The sequence below is a fragment of the Megalops cyprinoides genome, chromosome 6 (assembly GCF_013368585.1).
Source record: "Megalops cyprinoides isolate fMegCyp1 chromosome 6, fMegCyp1.pri, whole genome shotgun sequence".
Classification (NCBI taxonomy): Eukaryota; Metazoa; Chordata; class Actinopteri; order Elopiformes; family Megalopidae; genus Megalops; species Megalops cyprinoides.
In genome coordinates, this window is record NC_050588.1 from 12005717 (window position 1) to 12027750 (window position 22034).

Genomic DNA, 22034 nt, shown 5'->3' on the forward strand with positions numbered 1-22034 from the left:
ATTTTTTTTCTTCTCTTCGTGTATAATGCGCTCTCATCTCCGATTGGTCTATATCTTCTCCTGTCTTGAGAGGGGGGTTGGCCATCATGTAAATGCTAATGTAAATACTATACAATGTGACTGACGCTGTCACGCTATTCACATTTTGCAGCAATTTAAATAAAATGCAATTGAACTTAAAACTTAATATGATGCGACGTTCTCTGATTTAGCGATGTTTTAAGACATTGGGCTGTATTCATATCTTAAATCAGACGATGAGGCTGTCACGTTTTGCCAACAGGTTTTTGTAAAGAAGGATTTTAAATTTGAATTTTCGCTAATTTATTCATTTCGATTACTTGTGCTTATACTTTATTGGTGTTCTTTCGGCATATAATTGTGTGCAATACACATTAGAGCACGCGTGCACGTATTATTCAAACAACATTGCAAAAAAGTTTTTCACAGTGGTAGTATAGTTGTTAGTATGTCAGCAGGTGAAAAAGTAAAAAATATAAAGCCAGTAAAAAGTAGCTGTATGATATACAGTATATAGACAATACAAGGGCATATGTAACCTGCACACATTGCTGCTTTTGAGGGCAACATACACTATATGGCCAGAAGTATGTGGACACCCCTCCTAATTATTGAGTTCAAGTGTTTCAGCCATACCAATTGCTAACAGGTGCATTAAATCAAGCACATAGCCATGCAATCTCCATAGACAAACTTGGAAGTAGAATGGGTTGTATAAGAGAGCTCTGTGACTTTAAATGTGGCCCTGTCATAGGATGCCACCTTTGCCACAAGTCAGTTCGCGAAATTTCTGCCCTGCTAGATCTGCCCAGGTCAACTGGGCAAGTGCTATTATTGTCAAGTGGAAGCGTCTAGGAGCAACAACAGCTCAGCCACGAAGCAGTAGACCATGCAAACTTACAGAGCCGGGCCGCTGAGTGCTGAAGTGCGTAGCACGTAAAAACCGCCTATCCTCCATTGAATCACTAACTACAGAGCTCCAAACTGTCTCTGGCTGCAACATCAACACAACAACTGTGCGTTGGGACCTTCATGAAATGGGTTTCCATGGCCGGGCAGCTGCACACAAGCCCAACATCACTATGCACAATACCAAGCGACGGCTGGAGTGGTGCAAAGCACGCCGCCACTGGACTCTGGAGCAGTGGAAACGCATTCTCTGGAGTGATGAATCACGCTTCACTATCTGGCAGTCTGATTGACAAATCTGGGTTTGGCGGATGCCAGGAGAGCGCTACCTACCGGAATGCACAATGCATACTGTAAAGTTTGGTGGAGGAGGGATAATAGTCTGGGGCTGTTTTTCAGGGTTTGGGCTAGGCCCCTTAGTTCCAGTGAAGGGTAACATTAATGCTACAGCATACAAAGACATTTTAGACAATTGTATGCTTCCAACTTTGTGGCAACAGTTTGGGAAAGGCCCTTTTCTGTTCCAGCATGACTGTGCCCCGGTTCACAAAGCACCATCCATAAAGACATGGTTTGACAAGTTTGATGTGGAGGAACTCCATATTAATGCCCATGATTTTGGAATGGGATGTCCAATAAGCTCCATGATGGTCATGTGTCCACATACTTTTGGTCATATATTGTACTTTCTTGTACTACAATTAGTGCTTGTACTTTGCTTTCTGTTTTCAAATTTGATGCTGATTATTTTGATGATTTGCACACAGTTTCCATATTGACCACACATTTGTTTTACTGTACCTTTAAATAGAATTATGTGTGCCTTTTATGTTTGTATCCCATTTTCCCATTGCACCTCACAGATAGTTATGGACTACACCTGAGCACCCATGAGCAAGCCTGCTAAAGCCAGTAAGTAGCCACTGTTGTTGTGCTGTAGTATACACTGAAAAAAAGTTATCTTATCACCATCATTCACCATCCCACCATCACACCCTCTATGTAGCTGCTGAATTGGAATACTCAGCCACTGGTCGTCTAGAGCGAGGGCAGGTCATGATTTCACATGCTATCTCACCATGTTCCACAGTGCACTCCATCAGCACACACTCCCTGCGCTCGTGGTGCACTGTGTTAGGTCCACCACTAAGTGTGTAAGAAGCAGATAATCGGTGTTCGCGCTGGAAAACACTTACTCATGGACATCATTACCTTGGGAACTAGCCCTGGGGATGGCCTAGTAACCATGCATAAATCTTCATATGTCAAAGTATTCTTTCATTTTGTTTTTTTTTTTGTTTTATTTTTCTCTTTGTTTCCTTTGCAATGGTTGTATGCCATATTCTTGTATTCTTGAAGATTTGGTATATTTGTATTTGTGCTGTATTTTCCAAAGCCAAAAAAATAGTTTTTGCTGTCTGACATTTTTTAAAGCACGCTTGGGATGTAAATAGGAAAAAGCAAACTTCAGCTGGTCTAATGATTTAGAAGTAGCGCTGGAGAGGAACTTTGGGTCAGGGAAGTTGTTTTATCAGTGAATCCTCAGCAGCAGAGAGAGACAGAAGCATTCGTGTGTGTGGTCACTGACAGGGCAGTTCCATGGCAGAGGGAAAGTGTGAAAGGGGAGAGGAAAGGGTAGCTGAGAGGCTGACAGACGCTGATTGGTGAGAGCCAGGTCTTGTGATGCATGCTTCTGTGTGAGAGAGAGAAAAAGGGGGCAGGGCTACAGTCTGATCTCTCCCTCGATCAGATCAGAAAGGCCTGCTGTGCTCATCACTTGCTTGGAGTGTGAGTCAGCTGTATCTGTGTATTGATTGATTGTGGTGTGTGTGTGTGTCCCTGTGTGTGTGTGCGTGTGAGCGCGTGCTCTATATAGCACAGGAGACGTAGGGAATTGCAGTCCTGCGGAGAAGCCAACGCGCCAGAAGAGCAGGCCGGATATTTTGCCCCGAGTGAGAGCGAGGCAGAGTCACAGCGCTCCAGAGAGAGAGGGAGAGAGAGACAGCTGCATCTCTTTCAGTCTGTAAGTGAAAACTGTTCTCCCTCTGAATGTTTTGCTTCTGGTGTGGGCAGAGCCCATGATACAAGTTGGCTCTCGCTGCATGCCCTGTTGTTTTTGACTCCCGTTTACAGTAGGTGAGTCAGCACTTTGCACTAAGCTGTGAGAATGAGGCCGATTGAAAGGAAGAACCAAAGAGACTGAAGGCAATTTACAGAAGAAGAGAAAGCCACAGGGTTTGCTGCAAACTGGCAGTAAATCTGGCACTAGCAGAGCGACCAGAGGGTTTTTGAAAAATACTACTCTTATGACATTTGGAGTACTTGAAAAAAATATATGTTTAAATACACCTGTCTGTTTCCTGCAGTATACACAGCAGTCTGCTTTGTAACATATGTAACTTCAGTTTTTCAGCTGTATCAGCGAACCAGACTGGGTTGGTGTTTGAACTCCGTCAGTGGGATGCAGTATCCCGCCTGCATGGCTCGGGTCCAGACACCGACTTTAGCTGGAAGCTGTGGTGGGCAGTTGGTGCATGCACGCTGAATGCAGCCTCAGTCAGGTGGGGTGGACATGGGTGGGGCCACAGCTCTCCCCTGCAGTGTCCTGCAATGGGGTCTTATTCATGACACGGAAGCCTGTGTGCATCCATGCTGGCATCTTCCTCCATTTTCTATGTGGAGACAGTGAGGGAGTTACCAATTTAATGTTGTGTGGAGCCCAGCCAGCTTTGCACCAGAATTCTCTCTACACATCAGCTGCAGTGGAGAAGCACCATACTGACAGAAATGTTTCTCTCCACAATCCAAGTGCAGAGACACCTGAAGGACTTTATGCTGACCAAAAAGATTACATGGCAAAAATAAAAGCTAGATTGAGAAAATGCATACTTTTGTAGCTTATGTTGCTGAAAGGGTGGTCAGAAAGTAATATTACAACGATGTAGCTGCAATGTACAGTGCAGCTGCTCTAGCTCTGTTTCATTGCAAGAATACTATCCGTTTCGTGTATTAACCAGATCATGGTTATCACACTCGCCAAAAAACCTTTAGTGAGCATAGTGAAGACCTTGGTTTATAGGCTCAGAGAGTATATGCATCCTAACATACTGTGTTCCCAGCACCTCAAAAGGACATTGTTTTCCCAATTGGGTCCTGCTGAAGACCTCCCTGTGAACACCTTCACCAGCAGCAGCCCAATTTCCCTTGGTGTTCTCATGCCCAGGTCCATACAACCAGGCTCTCCCCTGTCTATCTTTTGCAAGTAACGGCAGCGGGTTATGAGGCTGTCTGGCTGCCGAACTAAACTTCAGTAGGTTGATGTCAGTGATTTAACTGGAGTCTGTATAGCATACCTCTGCAGCATCTGTGTGACCATTGATGCTAGAATACTACTGGAAACCCAACATGTTGTGCCATGGTCAATATTGCTGTGTGTCTGTCTGTGCAGGTAGAGGTACAGTTCAGTCCAACCATGGCCAGAAACCTTCTCAAAAACCCTTGTGGGGAAGGTAAGGGAAATCTCTCTTCAGTGTTGCTGGTTAGCTGATGAAAAGACTATTCGGTAACGTTCTTTCATGTCTCTTGTTGCTGGCTGCAGCTGACTCGGTTTATTCTGGTTTCCCGGATCACATTCCACCTTTTGTGTAACCAGTGCACTCAATCAGTTTGAATGAATCTATTCAGATTGGAGGTCACAGGTTTTTGTTGCTGTAAAAACCTACTTCTTGAAGAGTTTAATTACTGTTGCTACTTCATTTGTCTGCGACACAGACAAATGAAGACTCGTTTTTATTAGTCTTTTATTTTATCTTTTATTAAATTAGATATTGCATCAACGCCAAGCAAGAATGATCATTAAATCGGTGCTGCAGCACTAAATGATTCTAATGGTCAAAGTGGGCACAATTCTGTTTAATTCCTTTTAAACCATAATTATTCTCAGAGGTGTTTCTTGCAACTTCTAAAGTCCTTGCTAAAGTAGCCATAAAATGCATCTGGGCTTAATCTATGAGAAACTGACATCCAGGGAAAGTGTTAAGTTGGACACCCCAAGTATTTAGAAATTAACCTCGTAAAGCCCATTTACCAGGCTTTCCTTGGGTTTCATTTTGAAAACGTGAAGATTTGAAGATTTTTTTCCAGAAAATGTAACTCATTTCAGGTATTAGTTAGATGTTAACTGTAAGGTGATAACTGTAAGGTGAACTACAGCTCATTTTCCATAGTACTGGTCTCGGGGGTCCTTTAATAGCAGCACACACAATGTTAAATAACAGGTTAACAATGTTAAAAACCTGTCATGTCTGCAAAGCTCACACCGCCCTTCTTATTCAAGCTGTGTATGTCACTCCTAGAGCAGATAGACTGCTGGGAACTGACGGAGAACGGCGGCAGCGAGTGGCGCGTGGAGGAGCTGCCAGGGGACTGCGGCCACGCCTTCTGCGACGAGGCCGTGACGAAATACTTTGCCACCTCCTTCGAGTGAGAGACGGGTTGTAGCTCAGAACTGACGAGCGAGGCAGAGAGGGGGATGGGCAGATATACTGAGGAAGGGTGCTGGGATGGTCAGATTTTGAAGGGGTGGGAAGAACAAACACAGGGTCTATTGGAGAGAAAGAGGTGTGTTTGGGGTTTAATTAAGTGCATACATGTATGTTGTTAAGTTTGCACTGTACGTGAAAGTCACTCTCTCCATTCCAGGCTGTGTCTGAAGAAACAGGTGGTGGACCTGTTGGCAGAGGGCTATTCACCAGATGAGCTGGACGCACAGCCAGCTGTTACTGTGGAAGACTGGTGAGACCCTTTGACCTCTGGACACCCAATATATCTGTCACACCCGACAGACACAGAAACACATGCCATTGACCCATTCCTCGTCCATCACCCTCAGCCCACAATTACCACTCCACTGAAGCCACACCTGTGTGTGTGTGTCTGTGTACAGGTACTCAGGGCGCTCAGACTGTGGCTGCACCTACCAGCTGAGTGTGGCTCTCCTGGATGAAAATCAAGAGGTCCTCCAGGAGTTTAAGCCTGATAATGTGACCCTTGACCCTGACTGTGATGACTGCTCTTGGAGACAGGTACCTCTGTGTGCAGAAGTCTGTTTACATGGATGTGCTGTGTACTCTCACACTAAACAGTGGTCAGATTTAACCCATAAAAAGGATCATGTTTACACATTTAAAAGCAACTAAGGTCGCTGTCTATGGAATGTAAACCAAGGGAGACTGTTTAGGCAATTGTTGCAGCTGATCTGATAAAGGCAGTCTTTTTAGCATGCTTGTTATGTCAAACTAAACTCTGCACTGAAGTAATGAATTTTTCCAGGGACCTCCAGTTAGACATGTTTTTAATAAATTAAAGTGGCAATTCAAAAATGTATACATGAACAAGAATCAAACAGCTGAAGTGATCTAACCTGACTTGGACTCACTATGCTAAAGACATTCTATTGAGAATCTGGAACAATAATTTGCTATATGAGCAATAATCTCTCTAAGATGTCAGTGACTATTAATTCAAAACATTCTACTCCTGCCTTACTTCCATCTTCAGCTTTGTGGAGGGAACCAAGATCTTGACGACGAGCAGTCACTGACACCCCTTTTCCACAGTAAAGCTGGATACAAGATATTTTTGTCTTAATGATCTTAATGATTTTGTCTCTTCAGTCTCCTCACATTGCTGCTGGCCTTCTTACAAGCCAGCCATAGGCAGTGCCCACACAGCAAACAACCAGAAGCAGATGGAAGTAACAGAGAGTGTATTTTTCTTAGAGTGGAAAAACTCAGCCTTGAACAGCAGACAAAGTCCAGACGGCCCTGTCAATCTTCGCAGATCTCAGCATTCAGTGTGAGGTCATGTGCTAGAACTCCGTTCGTAATCAGTGTAACGGACAAGCAACCGCTGCACCAGGTTGGCCAGCTTTGGTTCCAGCTCAACAGTATAAAAATACCATCGGGGAACCAAAGTTCCACTTGTCCTTTATGGAAATGAGGATGGAAGTGAGGCAGAGGAGGTTGACTGTCTTTACTCAAATAGAGAATCTTTGATGTTATACAACTCGATGCCTGTGTGGCACACTGATATGCAGCTATGGCTCCTTCCTCCCTAATTTATGTTCCAGGTGACCCACACGTTCTCAGACTACGGACCAGGTCTGCGATTCATTTCCTTCGAGCATGGGGGCCAGGACACCAAGTACTGGGATGGCTGGTTTGGAGTGCGGGTGACCGGTAGCTCGATAACCATACAGGCCTGAGTAGGGAGGGACCAAATCCTGCCTCTGGCAGCATGTCACGATGCACCCTTCCTACCTGACGTCACAGAGGTTGTATATGCACTGCTCTAACCCCGCTGTAGCTTTAGGGAGAGAGGCTTGTAACCAGAAGGATGCTGGTTTGAATCCCATGGGGGCCACTGCTGCTATAACCTTTAGCAAATTACATAATGTGAGTTGCTTCGGTAACAATGCCAGGCTGAATAAATGGACTGAGTGCAAAATGTATATATATGCAAGTTACAGTGGAAAGGGTGCTAAGTAATGAATAATTTTGCTAGCCAGTTCTATTCTCTCATTAGTGAACTTGGCAGTACATGGCCTCTGCTTCAGTGTATCTGTACACTTACCCCTACCTCTACACAGTACCCACGATATAACAAATCAGCTTTGATGTCATAATACCTAAATACTAAAAACTTAAGTGTGTATATAATGAAATAGAAACACATTAGGTTTTTAAAATACACCTTATGTATGCATTCTCAAGATATGAGAGACTTAAACTTGGCTGGACTTGAGTGGTTCCTGTCAGTTATGGGTTCAGGATGAATTGAACAATAAACCACAACTAAACCACCAATCTGCTACTTTTTCACGTGAATTCTTACAGTATATCAGTTATGAAAACACCATCCGTGATCAAGCAGATAAAAGGTTTGGCAGAAATTATGTCTAAATTAGATGGAATAATGTCCTGTAACGATGTGGTTATGGTAAGATCAGTTCGGTTTCATTTACATTACATCTGTGACAGCTGTTTATATTAAAATACAAATGTGGTCACATCCTGTTATTACTGTCTGCTAAATCACAATAATGTAATGCAACTCCTAGTATGTTTCCCATTATAACACTGTAATTTCTCAGTGTGCCTGCAGGTGGCAGTAGTTCATTATATCTTTCAGAAAACTGTGACCTCTACCAAACGTGCTGATGGAAAGAGTGCCCCTTGTTTTTATATAATTTTCCTGATATCCAGATATAACATTCTATCAGACAATGGACTGTGTGTTCTTTTTCATTAACTTCAGAGAGCAGACCCAAGCAGTCCTGGAGTATAATAAAATATTAGCACATTACCAAAGCACTGTTAGCTTCACTTTACTGATCCACATTTTATCTGGATGGGATACAGCCAAAGTGCATGAGGTATCCCATCCAGATCAGATGTGTATCAGTGAATCTGTGGCCCTGTGACATGGACACATTGAGGATACACATGGTTCCAGAAAAACACATTTAAGATAGAAGGCAGGATTAAGACCATCAACACTGTTTTGAAAGAAAACAATCAGTTCATTAAATTATACATTTCATTGCCTTTGGGGAGCAAAGCTGACTCTTTGCCACATTGGGCGGCTGCTAAAGCACTTGATCAGTGTTGTGAGGATTTGCTTGGTTTGTGTACAAGCATATGAAAAAACACCCACGAAGTGACTCATTCTGACATCAGAGATTCCAATTCATGACAAGCTTTCATTGGATGTGGAAGAGGAGCCCCTAAAATCACTTTGGTGACCAATTTCCTTGATCATCTATTTAAGGACTTAAATTTACTCACCCCCTCCCATTAATGGTACAGAAGCACACACACATAATTAACATCAATGAGCAGAGAGCATATTATCAGGCTGCCAAATATGCTCCTTTTTCCAAATGTGGCCTGAATGAAACTATAACAAAAAAAATATTCTAATTTTGTATCACCAACTGGATGCAGTTGATTTTAAAGTAAGATAACAGTACAAGGCATACACAAACAAACACGCACAGGCACACACAGAATGCATAAATAATGCTTTAACTGTGAGCTACAACAGTCTGCTAACTTAGGAAGAAGAGAAAATCTAACCTTGGCAAGTGGATTGTGTTCAATGCACAAGGTTGCCAAGACATTATTCTTCCCCAGCTCCAGAGATGTCAGAGAGAAAAGAGGAGATAGGAAGGAGGAGTTGTGAAATGAATCCCATGTAATCCCCACATGGGGGAAGAAAAAAACGTTTGCTCACTTCAATTTGTACTTGATTTCAAAGCTTCAGTTTGGATGTTTGCCCACGCTGCGTTCCCATGGTTCTTTTAGACTGTGCTTTACTGTTTGAGGGCCCTTGCAATGCTTCTCTCCAACATTTGGTCAAAATCCAGGTGACACAGAGGCCACACGCATTAGCGTGTCTTGCAATTTTTCGGTTAGCCTGAGAAAAAAGGACATCTCTGCAGCAGAACATGTGGTTTGAGGAAAAACTCCACCCTAATAAGAGCTTGGACATAAAAGGCGTGAGCTTTTATGAGAGATTAATGCCGTGAGATTCATGCCTTCTGAACTCCATTTTGAAATGTATGCTTGTCTATTGGAAACATCTCAACAGCTGAATCCATACCAGCATCCCACCAATGCTATATTAACAAATCAATCACAGTAAGAAAAGAAAATTCTGCCTAAGTATTATTCTACATTGCACAGCTTATGTATGTTACTAGATAGAAATGTTGAGAGTTAAGGACTGAAATTTCACTTTGATGCCACACAAAAGGTAAATATTAGTACAGCACCCATGAGAAATCCAATTACTGGCATCCAAAACATTAGACTGAAAAACCAAACCTGAGAAGGAACCAAAAAACACTTAAGTAAAGATGTTTTCTTGGTGCACAATGAACACTCTCGCTCGATTGGTCTACAGCACTGATTCTCAATCCTGGTCCTGCGGCCCCCCTGCTCTGCACGTTTTCCATCTTTCCCTGCTCTACCTACCTGACTGAACAGTGGCACTTTTGATTAGCTAAGCACACCTGATTTAATCAAGAGCATGTTCGTCATTTCAATCAGGTGGGGCTCCAGGAGTAGGATTGAGAAACACTGGTCTACAGGACCCAAATGACACCTCCAGACCAGTCCATGATCAGGAAATCAAAGCAGTATGTTGGACTGCGTGTTCAGGTTTTTCCTGGTTCACGCTGTACCTGCAAACAGGGTCCCGAGAAGGCCTCAATGTGCCTCTGGTTCCGTGACACTCACACAGGCCCGAGCCAACATATGTCAGTGCGCGAAGACTCTGACGCCTCATGAATTATGGCCCCGATGAAAGGCGTGAGGTTCCAGGGGCCCGGGATGAATGCCTTCAGGCGGCCGCACACATATGCTTCGCGTGAGGCGCGGCCGGCAGAGACACTCGATCGTGACAAAAGCCTGAAAATGCACGGCACCAAAAATCCCCTGCCGTTGACCAGCGTTTGAATGGAGAATGAGGGTGTGCTGGGAGAAAGGACGCTTGGCGAGCAGGAGGGCTCGTGTCCAAGCGCCACGACTTTGGCAGCCGGGCCTCATAGCTGGAAACCACTCGCAGGACCACACCGTGAAAAGTGGAATGCTGGTTCACACGACATCCGACTCAAATATGTGTCTTCAGTGGATAAACATTGCGTAAGTGCCTTCTTTTCATAACTTTCTATGCACAACAAGCTCAAGGCATTCATCACAGTACCTCAGCACTTAAGATTCAACAGGACTGGTATCGATTAAATATTGTTTTATGTGCTTCCTTCCATGGGTAAGTGATTCGGACACTTACAGTTGAATGTATTGTTGTGTAATACCTAATGCATGACAGTCACCTTTCTCTTCTAGCTATTGATTGAAGTGCAGCCTTGTGTTCCAGCTTCAGTGAATGTATACTTTGAAAAATGTTTTACCCATTTACAAATATACTCAGTTTTATTTAGCTGAGTTAAAGACATTTTTTAAAGTAACTGACGGTAATAACACATGGGGAGCAGGAATTCAGTAGATGGTTCAACATTACAGAGGCTATTGTTCCAGTTTGAGAGTGGACACATAACAGTAACTAAACACACTTTAGTTGTACACGTATTCATTAGGGCATGACAAGGCCATTCCAGGTGTTGCATATATACTCATGCTTTCTTCATAAAGCTACATTTTAACCCCATTGTGCAAACATTTGAAATTCTATCAACTGTGTCACAGTCTTAAGAACTTAACTCTATTGAAAATATGTTTTATACTAATGGCCCCAAACATTTTGCTTTAGGCACATGGAAAGGTGTAACACTGCTCCACCCTGACAGATATTTAGAAATTTTACTCAGGGGTAACACTGTCAAGTATACAGTACTTACCTAAAATGTACACATACACACTCACACAGTACAACTCAATTCACATCAAGCCTCTTAAACGGTGTTACTTCCATAACTCCATTAAAGAAAAACTACTAATTACATTACCACAAAGCCACGGAGGAAAAAGCTACCATCTTAGAAACAATCTCGGCATGTTCACATCGCTGTATATAACAGGCTTTTCATGTTAACGTACAAATCTCTATCTGTCAGGTAGGTGTATTAAAAATGACAGCACGGACACTAGTTATTTTAAAAAGTGTAATATTCTCTGAATCACCAAGGGATGTATGGTGCTTTGGTCATGACCATGTGGAAGTGAAATGAGGTGCACATAAGCACACATACACACACACTTTTAACAATGTATTAATCTAAAAACGTTGTTTCTTGACATAACACATTTAAAGTCCAGCCCTGTTTAGATCAGACTTTTCAATCTGACAGCATGTCCACAAAAGTAGTGTTGCAACATTCTATTTAATAATACTAGCGTCTGACCATTACTTTTGTGATAATCCACTTTGTATAAAGTATTACTCTTTTGCATACTCTTAAAAGTAGCGTCACACATCAAATCATCACAGATAAACGTAGCTATGCTTTTCCATCACACTGGGTGCTACTCAACTGAAGGCAACTGGGACCGATTGTAAAGGTAGTTGGGAGCAAAACCGCATTATGTACATTGGTTTCTGCACGGAGATGCAACCCTCGGAATTTAACATGAGTGAATAACTGTACTGTAACAGTCAGTACGTAATACAGCCAAACGAGTCACTGCTTAAATCCACCCGAGCTGGTGTCACGGACGCTCTTTGAAAACATGTCCGCACCCTCACTCCCCTTGCGGCTGCATCTGTTTGCAGAAGGCCTCAAACTGCTGCTGCTCCAGCTCCGTCATCACTTTGTTCAGGGCGTAGATCTAAAAGACGGATAACATGGTTTATACACCAATGGAGATACGAGCCTGACCTGTTGTGTATGTTGTCTTGCAAAAATTTTATAGTGTATCTGTACACATGCACAGTAGAGGCCACCAGTCTTGCCAAAAAGCTCTCTCAGTACGGCTAGCGACCTATCTAGAAAATATTAGCTGCAGAGACACAGCTGACTAACTGGGGCTAGCTATGAACATGTAGCACACAAGTTAACCAACTAGCTTACACACAGGCGATTTCTAACAACATGAAACATTGCTAAATCATCACACTCCGCATAAAAAGGCCGAAGTAAAGCTCGTTGGTTTCCTAATGAAGCTTATACACAAGGCAATTCACGGCGTTTAGATAGCTAATTAAGTTTAATCTCCTCAAACCTCTGCTCTTTGTCGCTGTTTCAGCTCCTGCTGAGCGGATTTCTGTTTGGCTCTGTCCCCTCGGTTGGGAGTGTCCTTCTGTTTTTGTTTATCCTTGCGGCACGCCGGCTCCATGATTGTCGTTTGCCTTTGAATTCACTTGCCTGGCAGCTAAACAGAACTCCGCCTGGAATAATAAATCAAGGACATCAATAAGGCAAGCTACGAGAATGCATCATTGCCAGCACTGTCTGTGTTTGTTGTACAATTGCAATCCACGCAGCTAGTAACAAACGTTGACCGTGTATCTATGGTTAGCTAATCAATAACGAGCTGCAACTAGCTTGACTACAATCAACAGCTTGCTTAACATGGAACACAAACAAGCTAGCCGCATTTGGATGTTGCTAACTAGTTAACAGTAATAATAAATACACACAAAGTTCTGTCAGCTAACTAAACCCATTACCGCAGAAAAAAAGTTTTCGCCGATGAACAAAAGATAGCTGGCTACTAGAATCAAAATGTTCTCAGTCGGATCAATTTCTGGTTACAACGGAAGTGTATCTTAGTGTAACAATCAAATGATCCCGAAAAGTCTTGAATTTGAATAATCGTTCCTCGTTGAAATCCATCCAACTATTCTAGCACTGAACCTAAGCGCCCTCACAAATTGAGATATATTTTGATGACATTTTATTTATGATATTTTACTTAATCGGATGTCTATGGCTGTCTATTATTTTAGAAATGACCGCATATGAATGAAGTTTTTTGAAGAACATAATTAGCTCTGTCTGTTATATTTAAAAATGTAGATAATCTAGAAGGTGTAAATATTATTCCCCCCATCAAATCATATTCACCACCCTTAAATAAAAAAGCGACTGTCATACAAAAACGGGAGGTGGTAAAGGTAACCACAAGAGGTCGCAATTGCTACACTGGCAAAAAATGTATACGACCTTTAGTCCCGACTTCCTGCCGTAACAGGTAAATTGTTAGTTAACAGCTAAGTTATTTGTCAACCTATAATATTTTAAAATAAATATCAACTAAGTGTGACAAGTCTGATTATTCAGGGTGGAAACTGGAAAATATGAACTAAAGTAAATTCAGTTAATCATGCATGTCCCCATCAGTCTAACAAACTTATTATTATTATAATTATTACTACTACTACTACTTCTACTACCACTAGTGATATTACTGTTATTGTTGTTGTTTTGTTGTTGTGCTTATCAGTATTCCCTCTGGAAACAGTTTATTGCCCTCATTTATTATGTAAACAGGACACTCAAAATATACCAACTGAAATCATTAGTAAAAAGAGAAGAAATGAAACATAACTTTTGACCATCCTTTTCATCAAGCCAGAGTGCAGATAAGTACTGGTAATGAAAGCCCTTCCCATTTGTCAGCTCCCATATTTTCAGGATCCAGGGAAGCTCTGCCATGTGTAACTACAGCACAGCCTCTTTAAAATCAGACTGAGCCCTCCGACTTGGTCATGCAAAGAATTTGGACTAAAACACTCCCACAAACAAGAAAAAGGACTTTCCCCTGCCATTTTGACATTTTAATGTATTACAGTACTTGCACTAAATTACTCAGGTAACATAATTTACAGGCCTCATTTTGAGGCTGAGGATGTTTGTCTTTTGAGGGATGTATATTTAAACCGAGAACCTGACAAAAAGCCAATCTTGTGTTTGTAGCTATTGTAGTCCCTGGAGATCGGATGGCAAGTGCATTCATGTGTCTCTTGACACTGCAGCGAGGCAGCAATAATTACACAGATTAATTAAGTGACAGATGCTCAGATGCCCCTAGACCACCCAGTAAAACAGGTATTATATTTTCCAGGCACTTCCTTTCCAAGAAATATGTGGCACAAGGTTGAAGCCCGAAAATAACTGCAGTACGTAAGGAGTATATCCAGCTGGGGGTGAAGTCAGCAGATAACCCATCTTAAATGGGAATAAAGCCAAGCTATGTGAGAGCAAAAGGCCTGCAATAAATGTAAAGGTGACAAAGCTAAACAAATGGACACCGTGATCAGTGTGGGTGTGAATTACCTGATAGAATAAAGCAATTAGTCATTCTATTCTCCCAGGACGAATGTGGTAATAACACGGAAAGCCTGCAGTATGTTGTCTTATCTTATATGGAAAGGTTTGGAACAGGGATATTGGCATCCCCATTAAAACATATGAGGAGTCTAAAAGAAAGTTCAGATGTTACCAGTGAGGCAGGAGGAAATGTTTCAGAGTTTGTCATTATGAGTCTTCAGAAGTAATGCCATGTATTACACATAGTTTACGTTAACTGCCTGAGGCAGGGGATGGGCAAACTCAGGCCTTTTGTGCTTTGGTATCTGTTTGTTTTCATTTCCCTCATGTCTGAGTCCATAAACTGAAACCATTATATGTGCAATCAAGTCACTCTACCTGTCATTCACTGAAATGTTAACTGCAATGCTCCTGAATTCAGATGAATTTCCCACCGCCATCCACATGCACATAATACTCTGGTCACTTGTGCGGTTCAGGAGAACCAGCAGTCTGAAGGCAGATCACGTCCCGTTTTCCTCCTGAAGAGGGTGCCCCTGCCGTCTGTGCCACCTGAAAAGTATCGCTGCCACATTCCGCCATGTTTTCTCGGATTCTGTCCCCCTGGACTCGACGGTGCACTTGCTCTGCAATAACAACCTGAAAAGAACAGCTGATCCTAAATACAACAGAGCCCTCCACTAGACTTCCCACCGGGCAGGCCGGCTTAAAGCAACTTTTAACTCTTAAGGAAAAACAGAGCTGTCAGCCAGGGTGGGGTGGGGGGGGGTGGGGGGGTGCGGGGACTCTGGGGAACCGCGGCTGTGGTCCGGGGAGAGGTCTGAGAGAATGCTGCCAGGGAAAACTGTGCGCGGTTGGTCCGCTCTCCGCGGTGTTAGCGTCCAGCGCCGAGGCCGTTTCCCAGATGCGTCGGCAGGATCCGGCCTTTGGTGGGGATTCATCTGAACTGCAAGCAGCAAAGTCTCCTAATGCAAACAAAACATCTGCACAGCCGGAATGAGCCAGGCTGTTTGTGGAAGAAGCTGTCAGATGATACCCCAGATTCCCATGCCTAACAAGATAAGAGGGGAAAGTCTTTCTCCATGCTGGAAAAAAATGCTGTTGCCATTTCTGCATTACCAGTACTGTGGAGGGGATGGGGCCTTATATCCATTGCTATCACATATAAAGGTGAATAAACCAATGGTGCACGTAAATCCTGAGAACTCAAACAAAACTGCATGATGTACACCTCATCCTTTAATGTGAATAGGCACTCCTGACTCTGTCAATTGATTTTTCAAAACATCTTTTATTCAGTACCTTCATCTTATTATTTATACATTAAGAATGCAGTTTACTTTTTCCCCAGACCAACGAGGAACAGAACTGAATATTGGGATATAACTCCCTGAACTTCAAGAAGGTTTTGCAACGTGACTGGTTCTACCACTTTATGAAAAGATTGAGGTTGTGGTTATTGCTTTAGCCACTCTTGTCTTTGGCAGCTGATGGCTTGCGTGGTGCACCGTGTGAGGTAAGAAGCAAGCTTGTTTTCATTAATGGGAGAATCTTCTGCTTACATCTAACTTATTACCCTTTATAAATTGAAATATAGCAGGATTCAAATTGAGTAAACACACAAATAACTACGTTTTAAGTAAAAGTAATAGCGAACAAAAGCTGGAAAAGACACGGAATTCTAATAAGAGCACTACAGCCAGATTTTATTTACTTGACCCTAAAATCTAACAAGACTTTCCTGCCGGCATTTTGCAAACTGGCACGGTGCAGTAAGTTTTGTAGGTTTTACTTCAGACAAGATGTATTCACTGCTGGTTAGCTCAGTGGGTCTATGAGGATTCAAGCTCTGCTGCTTACTGTATAGTCCATATTTTACATAACAAGAACTTGAACAAGCGCCGCTCATTTAAACTGCTTCTACTCTGCAGGCCTGCTGGCCCTAGTGGTCAGTGGTGTTACTGCAGGATCCAGTTACTCAGCAAGGGACGCTGCTACTTCTTAGGCTGCTTCCTCCAGCTGCAGCCAAAAACATTGCCTTCATCTATAACATATCCCTTATACGTTCCCTGTATGTTCACAATGCAACCAAGAGTTACACGTACACAGAAACTGTACATTTAGTATGCAAATCATTATGTCATATGTTACATTTACCAAACACTGTGAAAAGGCCATACTGCTTTGGATTATCAAGTAGAATAGAGTCAACCATATTGGTTAGAATCCATTGACTCTGCCCAAGTAATAGATAGTCTTAGCAATAAACCATCAAGAGTGGTTCAGTGATACAACAATGAATCAGGATGGAATGATGTAATTTTTCTCAGGGGAAAAAACCATGGCAAGGCTGCATTTGACAGTGTTTTGGCACATTCTTAGTTAGTGCATCCATTGCACTGATATTTATGCTGTTTATTGCTCATGCTTGTGTTGTGATTACCTTGTTGTCTACGAATACTACCAGTATGTAGAGTACAGTAGAGTGGCATAACTAAGCCTCTAGCTACAGCAGTCTTTTCTAATCCTAGGGGCTTAGTGCCTAGACATGTGCGTTTGTTTGCCTTGCCAATGACATCATGCTAGCTAGATATCCCAATGTTACTGGTTCCTAAGGTAACAATAGCGAGTTAACTACTTACATCTCATTTGATGACTATTGCTGTCCATATTCATGTACCATAAATATCAAAAGAAAATGAATTTTAAATGTTTAAGTGTAGTTTCACCAAAAGGCCTTTCATCATAGCACTGTTTAAATCTATGCTGTTTCAAAAATCACCTGTCAGTACAATTTAAGTTTTGTGCTGCCCCCACCCCCCCCCAAAAAAGGAATATTTTACATTATTTTTGGAGCTTGTATTGGATAAATACTGAACGGAAATTCTCCCTGAGGAATAGACCAGACATAGAAAAGTTTGTGTGGATTGGTACCTTTTCCCTAAGATGTAAAGTCTGCTTCTTTTCTCCAAGATCTACACAGTCTAATTCCTGTACACAGCCTCCAGGTCTATTCATAATGCATGGATGTTCATCAGTGCAATATACTGTAGTGCTATACTGTAGTGCTGTGAGACACACTATTTTTACCCACACTTTTTGCAGTAGCAAATGAAAATAAACTTTAAACTAAAGTAAAACAGATAATGATGTTTTACTTGAAGACCTGGACCGTTTGCATGTGCTGATAAACAGTGCACAGGAAATTGCTCATGGTAATTAAAAAAAATGGCTCAAGGCCATATTTCCCGAGAACATGTAATGTTCCCTCATGCAGTCAGCAGAGACAGGAACACATGTAGTCAATGAGCGGTACATGATTTAAATACAGAGTGAGCCTTGATGTTAAGAATAAAACGGGGTGAAACGGCCCCTCAGATTGAGCTGAACAGACAATCTTTGCCGCTGTGCTGCCCAGCTCTGCTCTCAGTCTCCCTGAATGTTATTTCAGTCCGTGGCCTTGCGAGATTCTCCCCGCTGCCAAATAAATGTGGCACAACATTGAACTCTTCAACCTAAAAATAGCTCACCTACCGACGAAGCCCAAAATAAACTCAGAGGACTGAAGTCCTCTTTTACACCTGTGGCCCGGCTGCCCAGAACTGCACGAAACCGGTGACAGCAGAGGCATTGTGGGAACATGAACACGGGCACCGAGATGCTGCCAAAGGGGAAGGAGGATCGGGGGGTGGGGAGCTGGGGGTACTGGGGGATGGAGATGGCCTCCTCATCTGTGGGTCACTGAAGGAGAGCGAAACTGAATGGTATGGTAGAGCACCACTGGTGCATTGACCGTGGACTGCACTGAGAATTCCCATCGAACAGGTGGATGGACTCACAGTGACTCATGCACGGGCAGCTCACTGCTGCCTGTCTTCAGGCAGTAAAAAAGGAGCTCGGAGAGCATTTCGCTTCACTTTCTCACAGCTCAGAATGTCTGAATATTTGCTGGAGAACACCGGTGACGGTAAAGCATCCAATCCAGACAGAGATGGTAATCATTTCTGACGATGAGTCATAAGGGACGAATTCATGGGAAGGCCAAATTGGTCTCTGCTTTTGCAGAGGCCATGCACCGCACTGTAGAAGATGCAGGGGGTGAGACACACCGAGATAAGGCAGAGAAGCATGTTCTGACTCAACAATTAGAGGAGCCATAAATGTGGCTATATTTCAAGCAGATATGAGGGGAGGGAGGACGGTTTTTGGACGCGGCCTTAAAACGGCAAGGGGGTCAAGCCTCAGCCAGGATGCGTTCGCTCTGTCCGACGGCGTTTAAATAACAGGAGGCAAGGCTGCCAGCCCTCCTGGATTGTCCTGGAGTCCTTGGGAATTAAGGCGTAATCTCCCGTCTCAGTCTCCGGAGCGTCTTCGCAGATAAAGAAAAAAAAAACTCCTCTGGTATTCGCGGCGCGGGGTGCGGAGTTTCCCACCTCCCCTCTGCTGCGTGTGGGACGCTGTGAGTTTGTTTCAGCCTTTTTGTGTGCCACTCTCCGTCAGCAAGAAACTGATCTGCTGAAGTGTGTGGCAGCACATTGCACAGCTGACTTCCTCGTATCCCCCCCCCCCCCACCCCCACCCCGGCAGACACACACACTCCCCGCCCCCGGGTTTGCGGGATGAGATTTTCCAGAGTGTGATCCCACACTCCCTCACCGCACTCGGAGAACGGCCACACTACTGATTAGGGAAAACACAGGAGGCTTTCATAGCCCTGTACAGTAACTGCGAGCTGCGCCACTGGGACTTCAACGGCAGCTTAAAGGACACCGAGGGTTGTTCTTGGAGAAGACAAAACCCAGGGAAAGTGTTTAGTTGCACGTCACAAGCATCTACAAATCAATTTTGTATTCCCAGATGAGCCCATGTTGATTCCAGGCTCCAGTGAGATATTCTCATCAAATGGTAATTCTCAACAACTGACTGTTTTCAGAAAACACCCTTCAGGCATCTTTTTAAAGAGATGAAGTGCAATTAGAGTGATGGACGTGCACTGAATTACTTTCTTTGAATTTCTTTGAATGTTATACAGATCTATTACCTAATACAGGATCTGCCACTCAGAAGCAATACATTCTTCACAACAGGTTTCTATTAGTTTAAACAAATAGGCAATTTGTTAAAGCAGCAGCAAGTTGTTACTGTGCTTGCTTTTTGCAAATATCACCGTCTACCTGCTTCCCTTTAGAATGAACTGGTTTGCAATGAAACACGCAGGTAACATTGCTGTACATGCACGCAGATGCGCAGTAATAAGCAGCGCGGCGAGATTCCTGCACTCGGCTGAGTGTGGCTCTGGAACATGACAGAGGTGGTGAGAGTCTGTTGAAAGGAGCTGATGTACAGCGGCTTATGTGGCCGTATGCGAACCATTCCCAGAAGTCCCTGCGCCTGCAGCGCCATTCCTCTGGAACCGGCGCGACCGCGTTTGGCTGCACAGTGCGCCCGCTATGAACGTGAGCAAACTATCTGCGGAGCCTCCCCCCCCCCCCCCCCAGCCGTCTCTTTAAAAGGGACCAGGTTTCGCAGGTATGCGTGTGGTAAAAGGCCAATCTCGTCTTATATGTTTTATGCAAATGCCTCCTTGGCCTGAGCGCAGGGACCCTCTTTTTTTTTTTTTAAAGAACATAAATAAACCCCCTGGCAATAAATCTTCACTTGTTATTTCCTCGGTTTCGCTCCCCTGAGCTGATGTTCAAATACAACATCTGCTTGTTGGACGCGACCCCCCTCCCTCTCCTCCGCTGCTGCCGCGCCGGGCAAGGGGCAGGAACAGTCGCTCTTTTAGGCCGGCCTGACAGCCCCTCCAGTGTGTGCGCCCTGGCAAGTCCCAGGCTTTTGGGGCGGCCTCTTAACCAGGAGCTGCTTCTCATTATTTGTGTTTGTTTTGGCAGCGGCCGGATGGCACTTAGGAGCGCGGAGCGGCGCAAGTGTCCAGGGCCAACACGCAATATTTATGTTTGGAAAACACGGACACCAGTTTAGTTTAGATGGAATCGATAATTTCCTAAATATTTCAGGCAAAGTGACTCCTGGGCACTTTGTCTGAGCAGACCCCCCCACCCCCCCACCCCCGCTTCCCTCCCCTCACGCCTCCCCTCCTTCACCCCGTCCAAAAAAATGGACAAGGAACAAATCAACTGTTTTCTTTTCTCTGCGAGTATAATTTGGATCCAAACCATCCCCAATTTTCTGTCTGGGGCTGCTTGTGGATTGTGGAGCTGCTTACACACTGATACAGTCAGAGTATTCTGTTACACTGGCTGTAACTCAGCATACACCAAGAATGTGAACAACAATACTTGCATTCTTGGGAGCTGGCTAGCATTCATGAAGTTATAAAACCGACAGCATTTAACTCAACACCATACCCTCACATCAGCAATACTGTGCTATACACTGGCCAACTGAATTTACGCACTTTTTTTTAAATAACTCCCACTATTTCTACTTACACAGCACAGCTGCTGAGGGTTGGTGTTGACAGTAGGTTTGTGCCATTTTATAAATTAACCATTGCATTCATTTAGGGTCTTAATATTTCTAATTTCCTCTTCATTCTGCAGCTTTTTATGCATTAAAATATAATGCTGACAGGCAATAACTTATTTAGGTCAGTAATGGCACTGGTGAGGAAACAGAAAAGCATTTCTACAGGAGAGATATCACAGGGTCCACAGACAACGTTCCAAACAGTTTCTCTTTCCTGTCCATATGGGCCATGAAATTGCCCCCAGTTCATCTGTTTCTCCGAGCATGGCTATCAAGGAGCGGATATGAAAGAATGGGGCTCAACGGCAAGCTCATTTAAACTGGGAGTCTGAGGGGGTGATTGCCCAACAAGAGAAACAGGCATGAATATATGTAATATATTATGCATTGTATATTTTACATAGACAAACAAACACACACACATAAATACATATTCAATTTATTAAGTATTAAATAGATGTAAATGAACGACAGACCTGCCGTGAGTGTTGGGTCACGGGTTCATGTTCAGGTGGGACATTTGAGGACGGTATATTACCTGGAAGGCCCCAGAAAAATCCAGCTGTGCAAACAGATTGCGCGGATTTTGCGAGCCACTTGGGACACAGGTGTTATTCAAATGAATGAATGCCCACAGTGTGGCCAAGAGGTATCGGCGTAATTGATTCTTGCTTCAGTTTGTTAACACAGTATTCGGCGCACGCGAACGTGAGGAAGCGAATTTGGCGTTTAATAATGACAGCTCTGCGTGCCTGTGGCGCTGGGGAATCTCCAGCCGCGGCGGACTGGGCGCGAGCGTGGAGGGATGCGGGCCGGG

At 43.6% G+C, this 22034-nt stretch overlaps 2 protein-coding genes across 2 annotated transcripts; one reads left to right on the forward strand and one right to left on the reverse strand.

The window, feature by feature from the left end:
• Positions 1–2671: 2671 nt before the first annotated feature.
• Positions 2672–7990, forward strand: fbxo2 (F-box protein 2). The gene is made up of 6 exons (XM_036531922.1): positions 2672–2953; positions 4379–4439; positions 5286–5412; positions 5632–5724; positions 5876–6014; positions 7061–7990. Exons 2-6 carry the CDS (start codon positions 4403–4405, stop codon positions 7193–7195), a joined length of 531 nt encoding a protein of 176 aa, XP_036387815.1. The 5' UTR covers positions 2672–2953; positions 4379–4402; the 3' UTR covers positions 7196–7990.
• A 3485-nt stretch (positions 7991–11475) lies between these two features.
• LOC118779883 (small vasohibin binding protein) lies at positions 11476–13201 on the reverse strand. The gene is made up of 3 exons (XM_036532201.1): positions 13123–13201; positions 12675–12840; positions 11476–12281 (listed from the first exon to the last, which is right to left on the reverse strand). Exons 2-3 carry the CDS (start codon positions 12786–12788, stop codon positions 12195–12197), a joined length of 201 nt encoding a protein of 66 aa, XP_036388094.1. The 5' UTR covers positions 12789–12840; positions 13123–13201; the 3' UTR covers positions 11476–12194.
• Positions 13202–22034: the final 8833 nt, after the last annotated feature.